This window comes from Nipponia nippon, unplaced genomic scaffold (genome assembly GCF_047370975.1).
Source record: "Nipponia nippon isolate SJK-2023a ecotype South Korea unplaced genomic scaffold, ASM4737097v1 scaffold_32, whole genome shotgun sequence".
Classification (NCBI taxonomy): domain Eukaryota; kingdom Metazoa; phylum Chordata; class Aves; order Pelecaniformes; family Threskiornithidae; genus Nipponia; species Nipponia nippon.
The window spans coordinates 4,215,070-4,231,006 of NW_028262350.1; the positions used below are offsets into that span (position 1 = coordinate 4,215,070).

Sequence of the window (15,937 nt, forward strand, 5' to 3'; positions counted from 1 at the left end):
CACGGCAATGATCGAGCAGTTTGCAGGTAAAAATGGCCTCTCCGGATGATGTCCCGCATCCTCCCTGCTCACTGCCCTCTCCTCTCGTTGCAGATTGAGACTCATAAGCTGACTTTCCGCGAGAACGCCAAAGCCAAGACCGACCACGGCGCCGAAATCGTCTACAAGTCCCCCACTATCTCCGGAGATGCCTCCCCGCGCCGCCTTAGCAACGTCTCCTCCACCGGCAGCATCAATATGGTGGACTCCCCCCAGCTCGCCACGCTAGCCGACGAAGTGTCTGCTTCGCTGGCCAAGCAGGGCTTGTGATCGGGGCATGGCGGGCGAAGATGAGAGAAGACAAGGGGAAAAAAAAAAGAAAAGAAACAAAAATAATAATCTGGCCTTCTTCCTCTGTTCCTTTTACAGCTGCTTCCCCATCCCCTAACTGGTTAATGATTTAACCTGCTTTTACTGTTCATTCAGCTCTAGCTCCAGGACTTCAAAATCAGTGACACTATGAGGTACAAAACCTCCTCTCCCCCTGCTCCTCGGAGCGCACAGCCCGTGCCTGTCCCCCGCTCCCTCCCCTCGTCCCCCCGCGAGGTCCCTCACTGCCCCGGCCCTGCCTGGGGCCCCCTGCCCTGGCAGGGATGCCCACCGCCCCGGGAAAGTGGGGAGGGGGAGGGAGGGGGCAGCTGCAGCAGGCCGCTGACCCGAGCACCCCGCACCGCAGCACAGGGCAGCGGGAGGTCCTCACGGGAAGGGGCTGTGACCTTCCCACGCTCGTTACCCTAACGATGCCTGGGCTGGAGGCCTGGCGTGCAGGCAGCACAGGTAGTGGGTGCTGCAGCCAGGGACTGCAGGGAGGTGCCCTCCCTTTCTGCATTAAATTTGCCTGCTGATTTGGAAGAAACCTTTTGTTTTTACCTCCGAAAGCCGAGATGTGTATGAAGATAACTGCCAGCTATCCCCTAAACCCGCTCTCAGCTCCGGCAGCTGGAGTGCTGGCGACGCCAGGGTATCCCATTGCGGAAGGGGCCCTGGACGGCCGTTCCCCTCTCCGTGGCTGTGCTGGAACCGCTGAGTGGATGAGTAGAGGCTTTTCCCCTTTCCTTTGGCAGCCCCTCGTGTCGTAGAGTAGATTTGTCTGTATATGCTTGGACCGTGCCAGGGTGATTGTTTTCATAAACGAGCATGTGTTTAAAAAAAAAAAAATTATGCTGTAAGTAGTTTTGAGCTGCCCCGTGCCAGCTCCGCCGCAGCCCAGCGAGGAGGGCCCGAGGGGGGGAGCTTTGCCGAGCTCCAGGCCGTGCCCAGACCCGGTGCCGCTGGGGCAGCCGGGCACCGCATGTCTGCCGGGCACAGGGGTGGGCGCAGGGCCACTGCCCTGCTCCCTGGGGAGGGCTGGGGTGGGCCGCGCCGGGGCTTCCCGGCTCTCTGCTCCCAGGGCCTGGGGGTGCTGCATGAGGGGCACTCGCGGCTCCAGGGCTGGGATGGCCCCTGGATTTGGGTGCAGCTTGTAACATTTTTGGGTTGTTCTTTTTTATTTCCCTGCAAGGTCAGCTAAGAGATCGCGGAAGTGGCAGCTCCATGGCTCTGCTGTTCTCGTGCCGTTGGCAGCGGTAGGAGACAACTGGGAGGACGCGAGGGGAAGGCGCGAGGGAGGTTTTTTTTTTTAGCTGGTGCATGGTGGCAGCGTCCCCAGGTCCCAGCCTGCGCTCAGGGGCCGGAGGCTGCTCCCTGGCACCGAACCCCCGTCTCCACTGCGCTCTCCTGGTGTGTTCGCAGCGTGTTACCCCCACGGCGTCCCCTCCGCGCAGCACTAACCATCCCCAGCACCACGCAGGGGACACGAGCTAGTCTGGGTCTTTCTTTGCTGCTTTTGTTCCTGTGGCAACCTGGGGAGCGTGAGGGGGTGGCCTGGGGCTGTGCTGCACCCGTGGGCCTCCCCACGCGCCCCTTCCTTCTACAACCAAAGAGGCTGAGATGCGACCAGTGCAGCTCAGTGCGCGTCCTCCCTCCCCGTCTCCCCCGAGAGGCTCCAGCCGCGCTGCGGGGGTAGAGCTGGCAGCGGCGGCGCGGGCGGGGGGTGCCCAGCGGGGCCGCGGGCTGTGCACCCCACGGGCCGTGCTGCAGGGAAAGCCGTGCTTTCCCAGCAAGGGGCTGACATCCCGGTCCGACTGGGACGGCGGGGGACGGGGAGGCCCTCGCTGGGGCGTGGGGCACCGCTCGGCCTTGGGCTGAGGCTGGGTGCCACCCAGGCTGCTGCAGCGGCTGCTGATGGGGCAGAGCAGCAGCTCCTCCCTGGGCAGGCCCCGTGCCCACCCTCAGCGGGAGCCGACCACCCTGCCGCGCCGCCGCGGCCTTTGCACGCTCCGCGTGGGCTCCACCGGGTTTTTCTGCGCGGTGCTGGGCATCAGCCCCAGCCGGAGGCCTGGGAAGGCGCCTGTCCAGCGCCGGAGGAGGACGGTTGTGTCGGGGGGGGGGATGGCGGTGCGGGGGGCTCCAACCCCCGTCTCGGCAGCCCCGGGAGCCGCTTCACTGCTGGGGAGAGGCTGGAGCAGCACCCACGCAAACAGGTCAAGGGAAAGCCCGCGTCCAGCTTGTCGCTCGCTCCGTTTCAGTTGACTCTATGATTGTAAGCCGCTGTACTCTGTGACTCTGTATCGGTGTAGGATGTAGGAGCCGCTGCGGTATTTTTGTCCTCTGTAAAACGAGCAAGTGGGAGAACCACCGACTGCCAGGCACCCCTTTTCACCCTTTCTGGCGGCAGGCCGGAGCGTGGCTGAGCGTGCCCGTCCCGGCGCTGCCCCGAGCCCCGGCCCCTCTGCAGGGCCGTGGTGAGCTCCAGCGAGCAGCCCCTTCCCGCTGCGGGGGTCCTTGGCCCCCTCTGCCCTCCTCCTCACCCCCGGGGGGCTCCGGGGGTCCCAGGACAGCCCTGTCCATCCACCGCAGCCCCCGCCGCCCCCTCCCAGCAGCCCGAGCCACGTCCCCAGCCCCGACCCCGCGTTCAGACCCAGGCCTGAGGGTTACCATGAGCAGCCGGACAGACTGGCCCATGGCTTTTCCTTTACTCCACACACATCTTGGTCTGAAAAGGGTTAAAACCGGCACTGATTTAAAAAAAAAAAACAAACATGTTTCTGCACTCAAAAAAAAATAATATGCTTGTTAATAATCTGAACTTTCAGTGTCAGCCTGCCGGTGGTGCTGGCAGCCCCGTGTTCCCCGCGGTGCGCTGGGGAGGGGAGGGAAGGTTTGATCTCGGTGTATCATTCTAGCTTAGCTTCTGTCTGTGGGTGTCCATAGTGTATCGTGCGTTTTAACAACTGGTTTACACTGTTGCCGTAAAAGTGAATTTGGAAATAAAGTTCATTACTATGATAAACGCCGCCTCTGTCGCACGGCGGGGAGGGAGGGAGCTGGGACCAGGCCCCCGCGGGATCGCCGGTCCCCCGGCAGCCGTGCCGGCACACCAGGGCCACCGGACAGCTACCGGGCAGCGGTAAAGATGGGCAGGGACTGTTTTTCTCTTCTTTCTTCCCTTGTTAAGTACCAGCCACCACCGCACCAGCGCAGACAGGGCAGAGGCCCTGCAGCCAGGAAGCCCAAGTTCTATTTTTGGCTCGCAGGACATTTTCTCAGCTGCAGGGCGAGACCGAAGGCAGCTCTGCCCCCGCAGCACGGGGGCTGGTCAGAGGCTGCTTCCAACCACGGCGCTGCCCGATTCCCCTTCCCCGGTTCCAGCCCGGTGCAGCCCCAGATCCCCGGTTACCGGCCCTTCGGCGGCCACAGCGCCGCACCGCCAGCCCGTGGCTCCGCGCCTTCCCCGGGGCACGGCCGCCCCGTGCAGGTCGGGAGCTTCCAGCTGCTGGCGCAGCCGCCGTCCGCTTCTCAGATTGGCTTTTCCCTCCCCGGTGAATGACTTGTAACGAACCGGCGGGGCCCGGGCTGCCGCTCCTTTGGCTGATCACCACCCCGCGCCGCCCTCCTTCCCCTCCCCTCGGTACCGAGGAACAAAGTAGAATTTTCTCGGAAATTTAGGAGCACCCAAGGAAGTCGCCTCCCACCACCTGCCTCTCGCGAACACCCACCCTTCCCAGCGCAACCCGCCCCGAGCGCAAGGATTTGCGCCAGCAGAACGCGGCTGCGGGTCAGCAGCGAGCGGTTAACCCCGAGAACGTAAACCAGAACCCCCGGCCCGCGCGGGGCGGGACGGAGCGACGCGAGCCCCGGTCCCGCTCCATCCCGTAACCCAGCGCAAAGCCCAAATCCCGAGATCCCGGCGAACAATTCCTCTTTTCACCGACCGTAACCGCTGGGAAATCACGCTGCAAAGGGAAAAAAAGAGGCCATTCAAGCGCGGGGCGGGAGGGAAGCGGCTGAGCCCCTGCCCCTTCCCAGCCCAGCGCTTCACAAACGCGCCTTGCGTAGAATATTCTGTTTTAATTTTTTTTTTTAATATTTTCTTCTTTTTTTTTTTTATAAGCACATTTGTGCTTTGCCAACAGAATCAAGACATTAACAAAGATCAGCTTCTCGGAAGAAAAGCATTTCTATATAACAAGGACATTACACAGCTCAAAGCAGGAAAAGAAAATATTTACAAAATACAAGGTGGTTTTTTTTTTTTGTGGTTTTTATAATGCTAAAAGGGTTATTCAGAATTTTCAACCTTATAAATAGAAAAGCACTTATGCAGAGGGATATGGTAGCGTCGTCTTTTTTTCTTTTTTTTTAAAGAAATGATGACAAATCCTTTAAACTAGAACAGAACCAAAACCACTAGATAATGTTGAAAATTGTGAAAACCCCAACCATTAAGCAGTTTAGCTACTATTTCTTTACGATTACAAAATGGAAAAAAAAAAAAAAAAAAAAAAGTCCTTTGTATTTTTTTTTTTTCCTTTTTTTTTGGTGATGTGATTATACATAAGACAGGCACAACGCTAGCAACAGGACAGGGACCAATAGCCACACCGTCGGGATCGGAAAGCGTTACAGGTGGGAACGGTGTGCGGGATCCGGGAGTCACTGCGGGTGCGGGAGGGAGGGAGAGGAGGAACAACAGCGAACTCGGTTTCAAAATAAAATACCTGTCCGGAGGCGGCACGTCGGACCGGCGCCTGGGAAATGAAAGAGGAGCGACACCCGTTCTGGGAGCGCGCGGGAGCGGAGCGAAGCCGTGGTGACGGATCCCGATCCCCCCAGCGCCTCGGCGCGGTGGCAGCCGCCCGCCCTCCTTCCCGCTCTCTTCTTTCCCCTTTTCGGGGACCGAGCCCACCTACAGGGACCACCCCGACCCGCCGCCGCCCGCTCCCGTCCCGGGACGCTCCCTCTGCCGCCCGCCGCTCTCGGCAGCTCCCGAGACCCCAGCCCAGAGCCGCCCTCGCCCCGACTCCACCCCGACGGGGGGACGCGAGGGCAGAGCTCGAGCGTCGGTCGCAGACCCGCGTTTCCCAGCTGAAAGCTGCTGCTGGCCTCGGCCAACAGCCCCATCCCCGAAGGGCGTCCCTGAAGCGCGTCCCGACTTCTGCTCCTGCCCGAAGCGTCCAACCGCACCGGGCTGGGGAGAAACACGCGAGGTGGAAAGGCGGCTGCTTCCCAAATCCCGCTCCTCCCGGGCGGAGCTGTGCGTGAAGCGGCTAAAAGGGTCCTTCCTTTTCCCCCGACGGACAGGGCGGCCAGAGCTCGCTCCCAAACCAGGAGAGAAGGAAGGAGGAGGTGGCGGGCGGCCCCGGGGGCAGAGTCACCCCTCGGATACCTGGAACTACAACCTAGGGGAGGAAAACGCCCGAGGGTGGAAGTGCAGGGTGGGCCCTCTGCACGCGAGGACAGACGGACAGCTAGTGAAGGTTGCAATCCCAAGACATCACTTTTCACCAATAATTTCACTCCACTAAAACCTTTCAGGGAGGGGGGGGGGGGGGGGGGAGTGGGTTAAGAGAAAAAGACACCCTTTTGCTTGAGAAAAACTATCCCCGAAGTCTGCTAGTCAGCTAAATCCTGTGCTCTAGTTTTATACACCTAAGAAGGGAGGGGAGGAAAGAGGGAGGGGGGTCTGGTGGGCTGCTCCCCTCCCGAGGCTTCACTCCGCTGGGAGGAATCTGGGGGCTCTCATTCATGTGACAAGGAAACATGGAGAAGGAAAAAAAAAAAAAAGAAAACAAAAAAAAAAAGAAAACAAAAAAAAAGAAAACAAAAAACAGTTTCTAAACTCCTTAAATTCACTAAAAACTGTGAAAATTCCCGGCAGGATGTTTGAATATCAAACGCAGATTTTGGAAGCTTTAATGCCAAGAGTTAGTTCTGTGTGTTGGTTTTGCTCATGTCTTCCCGTATGTCTCTATCTGTGCGCTGGCCGCTGAACTGCTGCGGAGGAAGAGGAGGAGGAGGAGGGTGTCGCCAGGGGGGTTCGGCTCTTGAGACTGGCCAGGTTGGGCAAAGCAGAAGTGCCATCGGTCTCCCGGGAGGATTTACTGCCCGACGTGCGCCGGGTGCAGCGTGACGACCGGTCTTGGGGGTCGGATTGGTCCTCGCACTCTGTCCTGGGATCGTACGAGAGCGGGAAGGTGCGTCGCTCCCAGGGCTGCACAGCCTAAAGGGAAGAGACACCGGGCTATGGAAAATCCTCCGGAAAAGCTCTTCCGCTCCCGCTCCGTGCGTGACTCTGGCTGCCTGCAGCGGCGGTCGGAGCAGGCAGCTCCACGGTGCCGTGCAGCCGCGGCCTCGGCCTAGCCTCCCTAACAGCGCACGGAAAGCTTCGGCACACGTGGCGAGGACGCGGCAGCCTCCAAACTGAACCAGCCACTGGAAAAGCATCCTGCTGCTGATGCCCATCACGCTCTACATCCCGTCCGGCCGAGCGTTTGGACAGAACTTCCCACCTGCAGGCTTCCAAGCTGTTTCCCCACAGCGAGGAGGATAAACCAGCCAAGTCTGAGCACCACATTTACCTTTATACCCGTCTGAGCAGTCACTGCAGTGACACAGCAGCAGGCAGCGCTCGCGCCCTCCCGCCAGCCTCCAGGAGCAAAACTAGAGCCAACGGCCACCAGCGGAGCCAGCACCCACCTGCTCGTCAAGGCTGGCCTCAGGCGTGGAGCAGCGGGTGTCCTCGCTGGACAGAAGCCGCATGGAGTCACGGGAGAGCGGGGTGAGGGGGGCAGAGAGCAGTTCGGGGCTGATGGGGCTGCGCGGGGAGTGGGTGTGGGACAGCTCCAAATGGGAGTGGCAGTTGCCCACGTCGGGGGATGCCGGCTGGGGAGTCGAGGGGTTTCCCAGCTGGGGCGTCGTCCGTCCATCTGTCGATCTGTAAGACCTGAGAGAGGAACGCATTTGAGAGCCTGGTTTCAGCCTCAGCTGCGCTCCCACCGATACCGGGGCCCAGGCCGCTCGCTGCCACCTGATGCCACCCCACGATGCCTTCCGCCACCCCCTCCTCGGGAGCAGCCGTGCGATGGGGAACGCCACGGCAGGGAATGCCGCAGCCCAGAGGTTCAACTCATCCAGGCTCATCTGTGTCTCATCTCTGCTGTCTCGATGCAGCTTTGCAACACTGACGCGGCTCTCCTACGGTTACGTGTCCCACACGTCTCCTACGCCGCGAGTGCTGAATAAACACCCCGATGAGAAGCCACCCTATGAAACCAGACACTTCAAAATCGGTTTCTCCAAGTGCTTCCACCATCCGCATGCCGTGTGACACCAGGCAGCTCAAGGACCAAGCGTAGTGAATCAGTAACGCTGAAGATGCAGCAAGTTCAACAGTTGGGCGTAGGAGGAGCACTGTAAAACCCCTAGACTTCAGAAGATTTAAACCAAGACTTAAGAAAGTTTGAGCACCTACACAGATTCCCAGAAAAAACACCCACAGGCTGCAAACAGAGAAACCTAACTGGAGTCCCCACATCTGCGCGCAACTCGTCCAGATGAACTGCAACAGCAAGTGGCAATCAAGGACTGCCAAGGATCAGACTCCAAAATCTACCTTGGCCAAAGTGTTCATCAGAACACAGAGACCCAGCCCCGATTAGACTAGTGAACAGCTACACCTGCAGCAAGCTAGGCGGAGTCGATGTGCTGAGTCAAGACGCAATTTAAAAGCTGCTACAGGAAAACACCAAAGCGATGTGTAACCTACACGAGGCAGGAAGACCACAAGACGCTCAGCAGATCCGCTGGAGCAGGTCATGAGAGAATGACATTTAAGGGAAACCAAGCGAGTTTACCCCGGTGTTTGCTGGTTATTACCTGGCCCAGGTACTCCACGGGCAAGGAGCAAAGCACTGGCTGAATCACAGCAACAAGAAGTTACCAGGCCATGGGGGCTCCAACCATTTCTAAAGCCCGAAGCAGCCGCAGAGAACAGCCCCTGCGTCAGCCCAGGCCGGGAACGGAGGGACCGAGCCAGGATCCTGCTGAGGAGGAGCTCGGGAGGTGGCGACCGCCAAGCTGAACGTGGCCAAGTCACTCGGCACGAACGCAGCAAACCACGCCTGGGTTGTGCTGAGGAACGCGGCCAGCGGAGCAGGGACAGCGGCACCCCCGTCTCTCCCTGCTGGGGAGCTGCGCTGGGAATACCGGCCCCAGCTCTGGGGGCACCTCCATCCTTGGAAGTGTTCACGCTGTGGCCAGACAAAGCCACGGCCAACCTGGTCTTCCGCTGGCAGCAGTCCTGCAGGAGGCTGGACCAGAGACCTCTGGAAGCCCTTTCCCACCAGCACTTCTAAACCTACGAGATGAAGTTTGAATTCACCTCAATGACCACGCCACGACCTCAACGCAGCACCTTTCACCAACGCCCTTGCAAGAGGGTCCTTAGAGAAACAAAGTTATGGTGAAGTGCTATCAGATGTGAGAAACTGGCCGAAGAAGGTTGCAAAGAAAGACCAAAACGTCCCACGCTCCACCAGCACCGGGGAACGCAGCTGCAGATGAAATGAGGCAGCAGCAGCACAAATGGAATTTGACAAACGCTACCTCTGCGTTCGCCGAAGTTCTTGCAGAAACAACCCTGCACGATCGCGCACACCCGACAGGGCTGAGCTGAAACCACAACCAGACTAAGACGAGCGGGTGCATGTCTGCATGCAGTTGTAGTTCAGCACACATTTCTGCCCAAGAGCAGAGTGGTTCAAAACCAAACAAAGCATCGGAAATCAAACGGAGACGAGCGAATGTCGTCTTATGCAGGTTTATGATGAGATCAACAGCTGAAATCTGTGTGTGGTTTTAGGCACCCACTCACAAGAAGACACTGCAGAGAGGGCATCAAGTGTCAAGTGATCAGAGGAAGGTAAGGACACGGATATAAATGGAGCAGAGAAACAGCATTGCTGAAGCAACCGAGCAGAGACGCACCGGACAGCAGCACGCTGAGAACAGCCCCTGCTCCTTGTTCTTGCATGAAGGATGCCCAGGTCAGCCCGTTTCTTTTTCTCTGGACCCCCAAGCTGGTGCACCAGCCTCCTTTCTAGAGCGGTGAAAGGAAAGCAGAATCCAAACAGACAGTGCCAAGAGTTGGTTGTCCGCAACTTAAGAGGTGTGTGACTTTACCCCCACCTAAGCAAGACTACGCCCCACTCCTACAAGAGCTCCTCAAGCTGCTCTTTGTGGATGGTGATCAAACTTTCCAATACCAGCACAAGCTTTTAACCATTTTCATGGATCAGCCAATCTAATAAAGCCTCCACAACCTGCTCCCAAGAGCATCCCGCTCTGCTGGGAACGACGCCTTGAGAAGGCCAAGAGAAACCCACTGCACCCTCTCTGCACCCGAGTGCTGCTGGGGCAGCCCTGCCAGCACCGAGGCAGCGCTGGGGAACCGTGCCGGCAGGCGTACCTGCTGCCCCGCCGCTGCGGGGGCATGCTCGTGCTCCAAAGCCACCGGGCCCGCTCCATCTCTTCACACTTGCCATGCCGAGCAGCGAAGGCCGAATCAGACAAGTCCTCGATCTGGAAAGGGAACGGAACAGGGCTTGGTCAGAGCTTTCTTATATTAAACACACATCTACGTGCAGTTTTTCCAGCATTAGCTACAGCATGAATTTAAATAAATGTTTATATCTGGACGGAGGCAGATGCAAGTGAGTGCAAGAGCACCCTGTTAAACGGAGTCTGCATTGCTGAGGAAGAGATTACGAACTAAAAACCAAAGGAAAGCCACTTATCCCAGAACGAAAGTGCTCACACAGAGGTTTAAGGAAATACCATCATTATCAGTTTAGCTAAAATAATAACTATAGCAGCGTGACTGGTCATGATTTCTCAATTAGACTATTCCATAAAAAGATTGCTGCCCAGAGAGGTCTCCCGACAGCACTTAGACCTCAGGTTCAGCTGTACCCATCCAGTTAATCCAACTTCTGCCTTATCATGCTGTTCCTGAAAAGGAACTGACGCCAGGCTGGTTTCTGCAAGGCCAGTTGTGCCATCTTGTTGCAAAAAAGGAAGAGATTCTGCGCCTCCCTGCTGAGGTCCCCGTGTCCACTCCCTTCCGGCATCCTCTGCGGACGCTGCTCCGCTGCTACCAACCCCATCCCACGTTCACTCGGAAATAAAACTCTTCTTACCTCCTCATTGTCTTCATCAGGGTTGGCTTTCAGAGCGCTGATATCCACTTCACGCCAGCTGCAACACACAACGTCAGAGGGCAGTCAATCGCAGGCAGAGGCAAGCACACCCCCTGCGTGCACTGACACTGTCTTTTGGGACAGAAAAAGTACAATCCTGCCACGGTGAGCACATTTGTCTACCAAAACCCCTCCTGCGCTATCAGACGACGCTTTCTCCCCTTGCCCCGTTAGCCTGCTCCATTTTGAGCGCATCTTTTTGCAGTGGGTTCGCACCCACTGAGCGCGACGCTGGGGATGGGCAGGAGATGTCCTTCCACGGTGGGAGGGTCAGGAACGGAGAGCGAGGCCGGCAGCGTCCTCTCGCTGCAGCCCTTCCCTTCCGCCTCCCTGCCCGGCTCCCGGCGCTGGCCTGGCAGCGTGGCTGAAGCCTGCCAAGGGCAGAGGAAGCAGAGCAGATGCTGCCGCGTTTCCTCCTCTTCCTCTGGCTCAGCAACAGGCTCCCTCCCTGCCCTGCTCTCAACCGGGCCTGGGAAGAGCATGTAGGAGCAGGAGGAAGAAAGAGGGAAGTTGGGAAAGAGACCTGGAGAACGGGGAGGGAAAAGAAGGACTGGAAACTGCGCAGTTTGGATGAAGCAGCTGCACCAGTGCTGCAGCAGGTCGGCACGCTTCCACCGAGCACTCAGGTGTGAAAACCAGTAACTGATCTCATCCACGGTGTTAATCCAAGAACATCCAAACAAGGGCCGACAGCTCACCTCCTTGCCCTCAAAGAAAACTTCTGATTCCTACCACTGCCCAGGCACGGGAGGGCTTCTCCTGGCCGGCGCGATCCTAGGCAGCGGCCCTCCTGCACTGCAGCGTTAACGCAGCCCAGGCACCCCCCACCCAGCCCGGACACGTGCAGAGCTGGGAGACCACCAGGACCTTTGGCTCAACGTGGTCAGCAGCTTTGAAGCAGGAGAGAGGACAACCAGGATGACTTCAGATTGCACAGAGAGACCTGAGCAGGGCAGCTGGCTTTCATGCACGAGGGACGCTCAGAATACATATTCCTGAACTCAGCAAGTCTGCATCAACGATAGGATCAGAAGTTTTCCAAACTTTCTCCTACTTTCAAGGAAGAAGAAAGCCCCTTTCCTCACCAGCATCAGCAGCTACTGGGAGCAAAGCCCTAGACCAGGGCTGAACTTCTGACAGGACAGTTGCACAGTAAAAGCCTGGGACGCGAGAACCCCGCTGGAGCCGGGGATCAGGCATGTACCTGGGTGTGAGGATCTCTTTGTACTGCAGTTTCTCCACACGAGTCGTTGCAGCAACGGACATCGGGATGACGATGTTGTTAATATCGAATGAACTTTCGCCTCTCCGCCTCCTTGGCTGCTGTAACATGAAGACAAGAACCACGTGAGAAAGAGTTGTAGGTTTTGTCATGTTAAGTCATTGATGGAAAAAGGATGTGGCCTCATATGAAATGGCAACGTATGACCTACGGAGACTCCAAAACCAACCGTGATTTGCATCAGAATGGAGCTCACCATTCTGCAGGCACTGAAGCAAGGTGAGCGAGGGCTGCCGAGCTCCAGCCACCATCTCCACACCGGCGCCTGGCTGCGCAGCCAGGCTGATCAGGAGATTGATCCGGCTGATAAACTGACCCAGCGAGAAGGAAAGTCTCCCATATAACCCAATTCTCTACTGCCAATGTAAAGAAAGCAGTGAGACCATCAGGAAAGAGGGAAGAACCATCCTGTTTGGAAACAGCCCCCCTGCTCATGTCCCTGCAGGGGTGTGGACCCACCACAGGTGACTGTGACAGCGGAGGAACGTGAAGCAGCCAGACAGGAGTTCATCTCGGGTTATGACAGCTGTACTAAGAGCCTAGCAGCTTCCATCTGTATCGTGCTTTTGACTGGAATAGATTTTCTAAGACAGAAATAAGCTCCACGCTTAGCTATTTAAACCTGGTTGAACGCTGGGTGCTCTCCTACCATCTGTCTATCCAAAAACCTCCCCCAAACCTGTGACAGCAGCACTGCCGGTACAGTGACATGAATCCTCATGGATCAGTTTGATATGCAAAAGACCCGTCTTCCGAACAGTCATCTGCAATTTACCATGTTCTCCGTCTCCTTTGATCCCTGCGGCTTTTAGTGTAAAATCATCCGGGAACCCAACTGCCAGGGACCTGCCACAGCCAAACCCCGGGACTCGTGTGAAGCTGAACGAGGACAGTGGGTGGGCAACTATTGCCGTGGCGGCAAGGAAATCCCAACGTGTCACTGTCAACAGTGAGGCCTGACCCACTGGTTGGGGAGCACATACAAACCTGCACCATTCTGGGATGCTTGAACCCAGGACCCGGACGCTTGAGCCCAGAGACCTGACCCCAGCGCCCACAACGCTCTTGCAGGACTTGGCCGCTGAAGGGAAGACGCTTTGCCTTGCTTTTCTGAACAAGCTTGTGAAAGACCAGCAGAAAAAGCAGCAAGAGAAGACCAAGATACGCGTGTGAAGCACAAGGAAACGTCATCTTGACAGGCTAGAGCTGCTGAGAAGAGCTGTCCTCTTCTCCGAAACACCTAGTGCATTCAAGCCAAACTACCACTGTCTCTTGGGTTCTTCAGACACCCTGGGCCATCACAGGGTGCTTCACTGATGTCACAGCCGATGACACAACAGCAAATTCCACAATAAAGGAACCCAGCCTGGCAGCCCCAGAACAACAAGCTTGGAGCAAGGACAAGGGCACACAAGGTTGAGCTGGAAGTGGTGCCCTCAGCTCTGCCATGGACAGATGCCCGTTAACCACCCTGGCTTCACTAGCAGGGTTTGAGGAGACCTGCTCCGTTATCCCTGCGTCACACCCAGCTTAGGCTGTGGCACAAACTACCAACTGGAGTGGCCAGACAGAAGCCAGGTCCTTCACTGGGACACTTAAGAGTTCAGCAGCATTCAGTCCTTTAATCAAGGGCTTCTGTTAACGTGGGTCAGGCGATGGGAGGATGGATGATGTCTGGCGGAGGAGCTGTGTCACCTGTCTGTCCCAGAGCGCAGCGGGAGGGAGTTATGGTTCTGCTCACTGACAGCTTTCAGACACAGCTTCATAAAGGTCCCAAATCCTGTCATCCTTTAGCATTCTGGGGGGCTGAGCATGTCTCAGAAGACAGTATGAGTTCAGCAACTGCTGAAGAAGTTAAGACCTCACCCACCACTGTCGTGCCACTGCCCCGTGACTCAGCCCCAACCCCATTTCCAGCCCAGGGCCACCGAGGCCATGAAGGGAAAGCCATCTCAGTGGAAGCACCATTGTACCAGCAGCAGCACACTGCTGGTGCTCAGCTCTTCTACTCCTTTTCCTGGCATCCCCAGACAACTTCAGAAACCAAAACCCGGACGTGGAGCAAAGCCAGGGGACTACTGAGAACAGAACATCTACCAGCAGCTACCGAGCTGACAGTGAACCTGTAATTGCAGCTGACTGGCGCTCTGCACAGCCAACGTCACTCCAGTAACCCCAGCAGACCCAAAGCCAGAGTGAAAAAAGTCGGCCAGCAACCCTACCATCAGCTGAACCAACGGGTCCAGCACGGGAAGAGAAATACTAAGCACTCTCAAGCCTAAGGTGCCTCAGCTGCTGAAAAGCTGAGATCCCATGATGGAGCTGAGCTCAGAAACCTCTCCAGAAAGGCACGAGATACTTACGGCTGTGCTGGAGGTGCCCTGTGAACTCGTGCTGGCAGGAGCGGAGCCTTCCGAGGAGGTGGACAGTTGCCGTGCTATAGGGCTGTGAGGTGTGGGGGTCGCAGCTGCTGACAAGTAGCTTGGGCCACCGACATCCGTGTGATGCTTCAACACTACACAAGGAGGGTGGGAGAAAATGAAGAATGACATTAGCAAAAAAACCAAAGGGGGGTGGTGGTGGATAGAAAAGGACCACGTGCACCAGAAACGGCCAGTGCTGAGGAGCACTTTGCATGAAAGAGAAGCACCTTCTGATGGCGGCTGCCAGCCTGAGAGGCCCTGGGGGAAGAAGCAGTTAGAGCACACGAGGCATTGCTGCGGTGGCGACAAGGCCCAGAAGCAGTGCGTTCCCCCTTCTACGAGGCCGAAGGGGGAGAGAGGCTGGATATGCAGCAAAGCCCAAGCTCCCCCCGAGAGACCTGGCCGTGGGAGCCTACCTTCACTCCTCTCAGATGAGCAGTCTCGCAATCGCTTTTTGTCATAGGCAGGAGGCTGGACAAGTGAGCGCTCAGGCGCTCTCTCGGCCTTGGACACGGCCGTAAAATCGTCTAAAGGCGGCCTGTGTGCCTTGTCTGGTTGGATTTTTTGATGTGAGCGCTCTGAGGAGGGGAACAGAGAAAGAGCTATGAAACGCCTGTTTTCACCTCTCTTTCTGTTGGCACAGGAGACTCGGGCAGAGTTTACCAGCTCCATAAATCCAGACAGGTTGGGCTCAACACCATCAGGGTGCTGGAGAGATGTGCTCAGAGCAGAACGAGCTGTAGTACTGCCCATGCCAGCGTGAGCACAGCCTCAGACCGATCAAGAACAGGTCCCTACGAACCGAGACCAGCCTGAACTTCACAACCTGCACACGCTTCACCTTCAGCCCTGGCCTGCGATGCCATGGCCTCATCCCTGAGAGCTGAATTTGAAGGGTATCCTCTTCCTCTCTCCTCCCAGACTGCATTACAGCTGTCGAGTACAAGACTGGGGACGTGGCGGAGGCAGGGAGGACACTTACTGGCTGCAGTGAAGAACGAATTCACCAGCTTGTGGCGGTCCTTGCGAGCGGGGTCAGACAGGCTGCTGGGAGGCATGGGGGCTCTGTGCTTGAGCGAGAGCTTTTTGGGAGGTTTAATTTTCTCGTAGGGTTTGTTCTGCCACTGAGATTTCAACATGCTCAGGAAGTGCAGGCTCGTCGGCACATCTGCAGAGGGATACAAAACACGGCGCTCAAATTAACTAAATTACGCACCAGAAAGCTACGGTACCATAATCCTCTCCCAGTCCCCCGATAAGAACAGTCCTCGATAAACATACAGGCATTGACTGCCTGTAAAACCTAGGCTTGCCTACGCCTTCCTCGTGTTCAGGGAGGACCTGCAACGTCAGAACCCAACATTTCTAATCTGAAGCTCGTTAAGAGAAGCACATTCCTACAGGATTCACAGCCCAAGTATAACCTGGCAGGAGAGCGAAGCCTTTGTCAGAAAAACCATGCATCTTTACCACTCAAAGTCTGTCATGTACTGCCACGCTCAATTCTGCTATCTCAGATCTGATTTCCAAGAATCTGAGGTATCTCGGCACATCAAATCTACAGAGGGACGGGCTGGAAGAGAGAAATTCAGCTTAAATCCTCAATTTCAGGTCAA

At 56.9% G+C, this 15,937-nt stretch overlaps 2 protein-coding genes across 35 annotated transcripts in view; one reads left to right on the forward strand and one right to left on the reverse strand.

Annotated features, from left to right (window-relative positions):
* The window catches only part of MAPT (microtubule associated protein tau), a 57,433-nt gene extending 54,063 nt beyond the window's left edge, over positions 1-3,370 (forward strand). For 28 of the 29 annotated variants that reach the window (XM_087770472.1, XM_087770466.1, XM_087770478.1 and 25 more), the window contains one exon: positions 94-3,370. In XM_087770472.1, coding sequence (XP_087626598.1) covers positions 94-309 — 216 coding nt within the window. In that variant the 3' untranslated portion in view covers positions 310-3,370. The remainder of the gene's footprint in view (positions 1-93) is intronic. The other variant, XM_087770477.1, reaches the window with a different exon arrangement.
* The window catches only part of KANSL1 (KAT8 regulatory NSL complex subunit 1), a 107,304-nt gene continuing 91,703 nt past the window's right edge, over positions 337-15,937 (reverse strand). For 5 of the 6 annotated variants that reach the window (XM_087770454.1, XM_087770455.1, XM_087770452.1 and 2 more), the window contains 8 exons: positions 15,304-15,489; positions 14,738-14,899; positions 14,262-14,413; positions 11,821-11,939; positions 10,557-10,614; positions 9,827-9,939; positions 7,057-7,303; positions 337-6,580 (listed from right to left, as the gene is read on the reverse strand). In XM_087770454.1, the coding sequence (XP_087626580.1) occupies positions 6,329-6,580; positions 7,057-7,303; positions 9,827-9,939; positions 10,557-10,614; positions 11,821-11,939; positions 14,262-14,413; positions 14,738-14,899; positions 15,304-15,489 (1,289 nt within the window). In that variant the 3' untranslated portion in view covers positions 337-6,328. The remainder of the gene's footprint in view (positions 6,581-7,056; positions 7,304-9,826; positions 9,940-10,556; positions 10,615-11,820; positions 11,940-14,261; positions 14,414-14,737; positions 14,900-15,303; positions 15,490-15,937) is intronic. The other variant, XM_087770456.1, reaches the window with a different exon arrangement.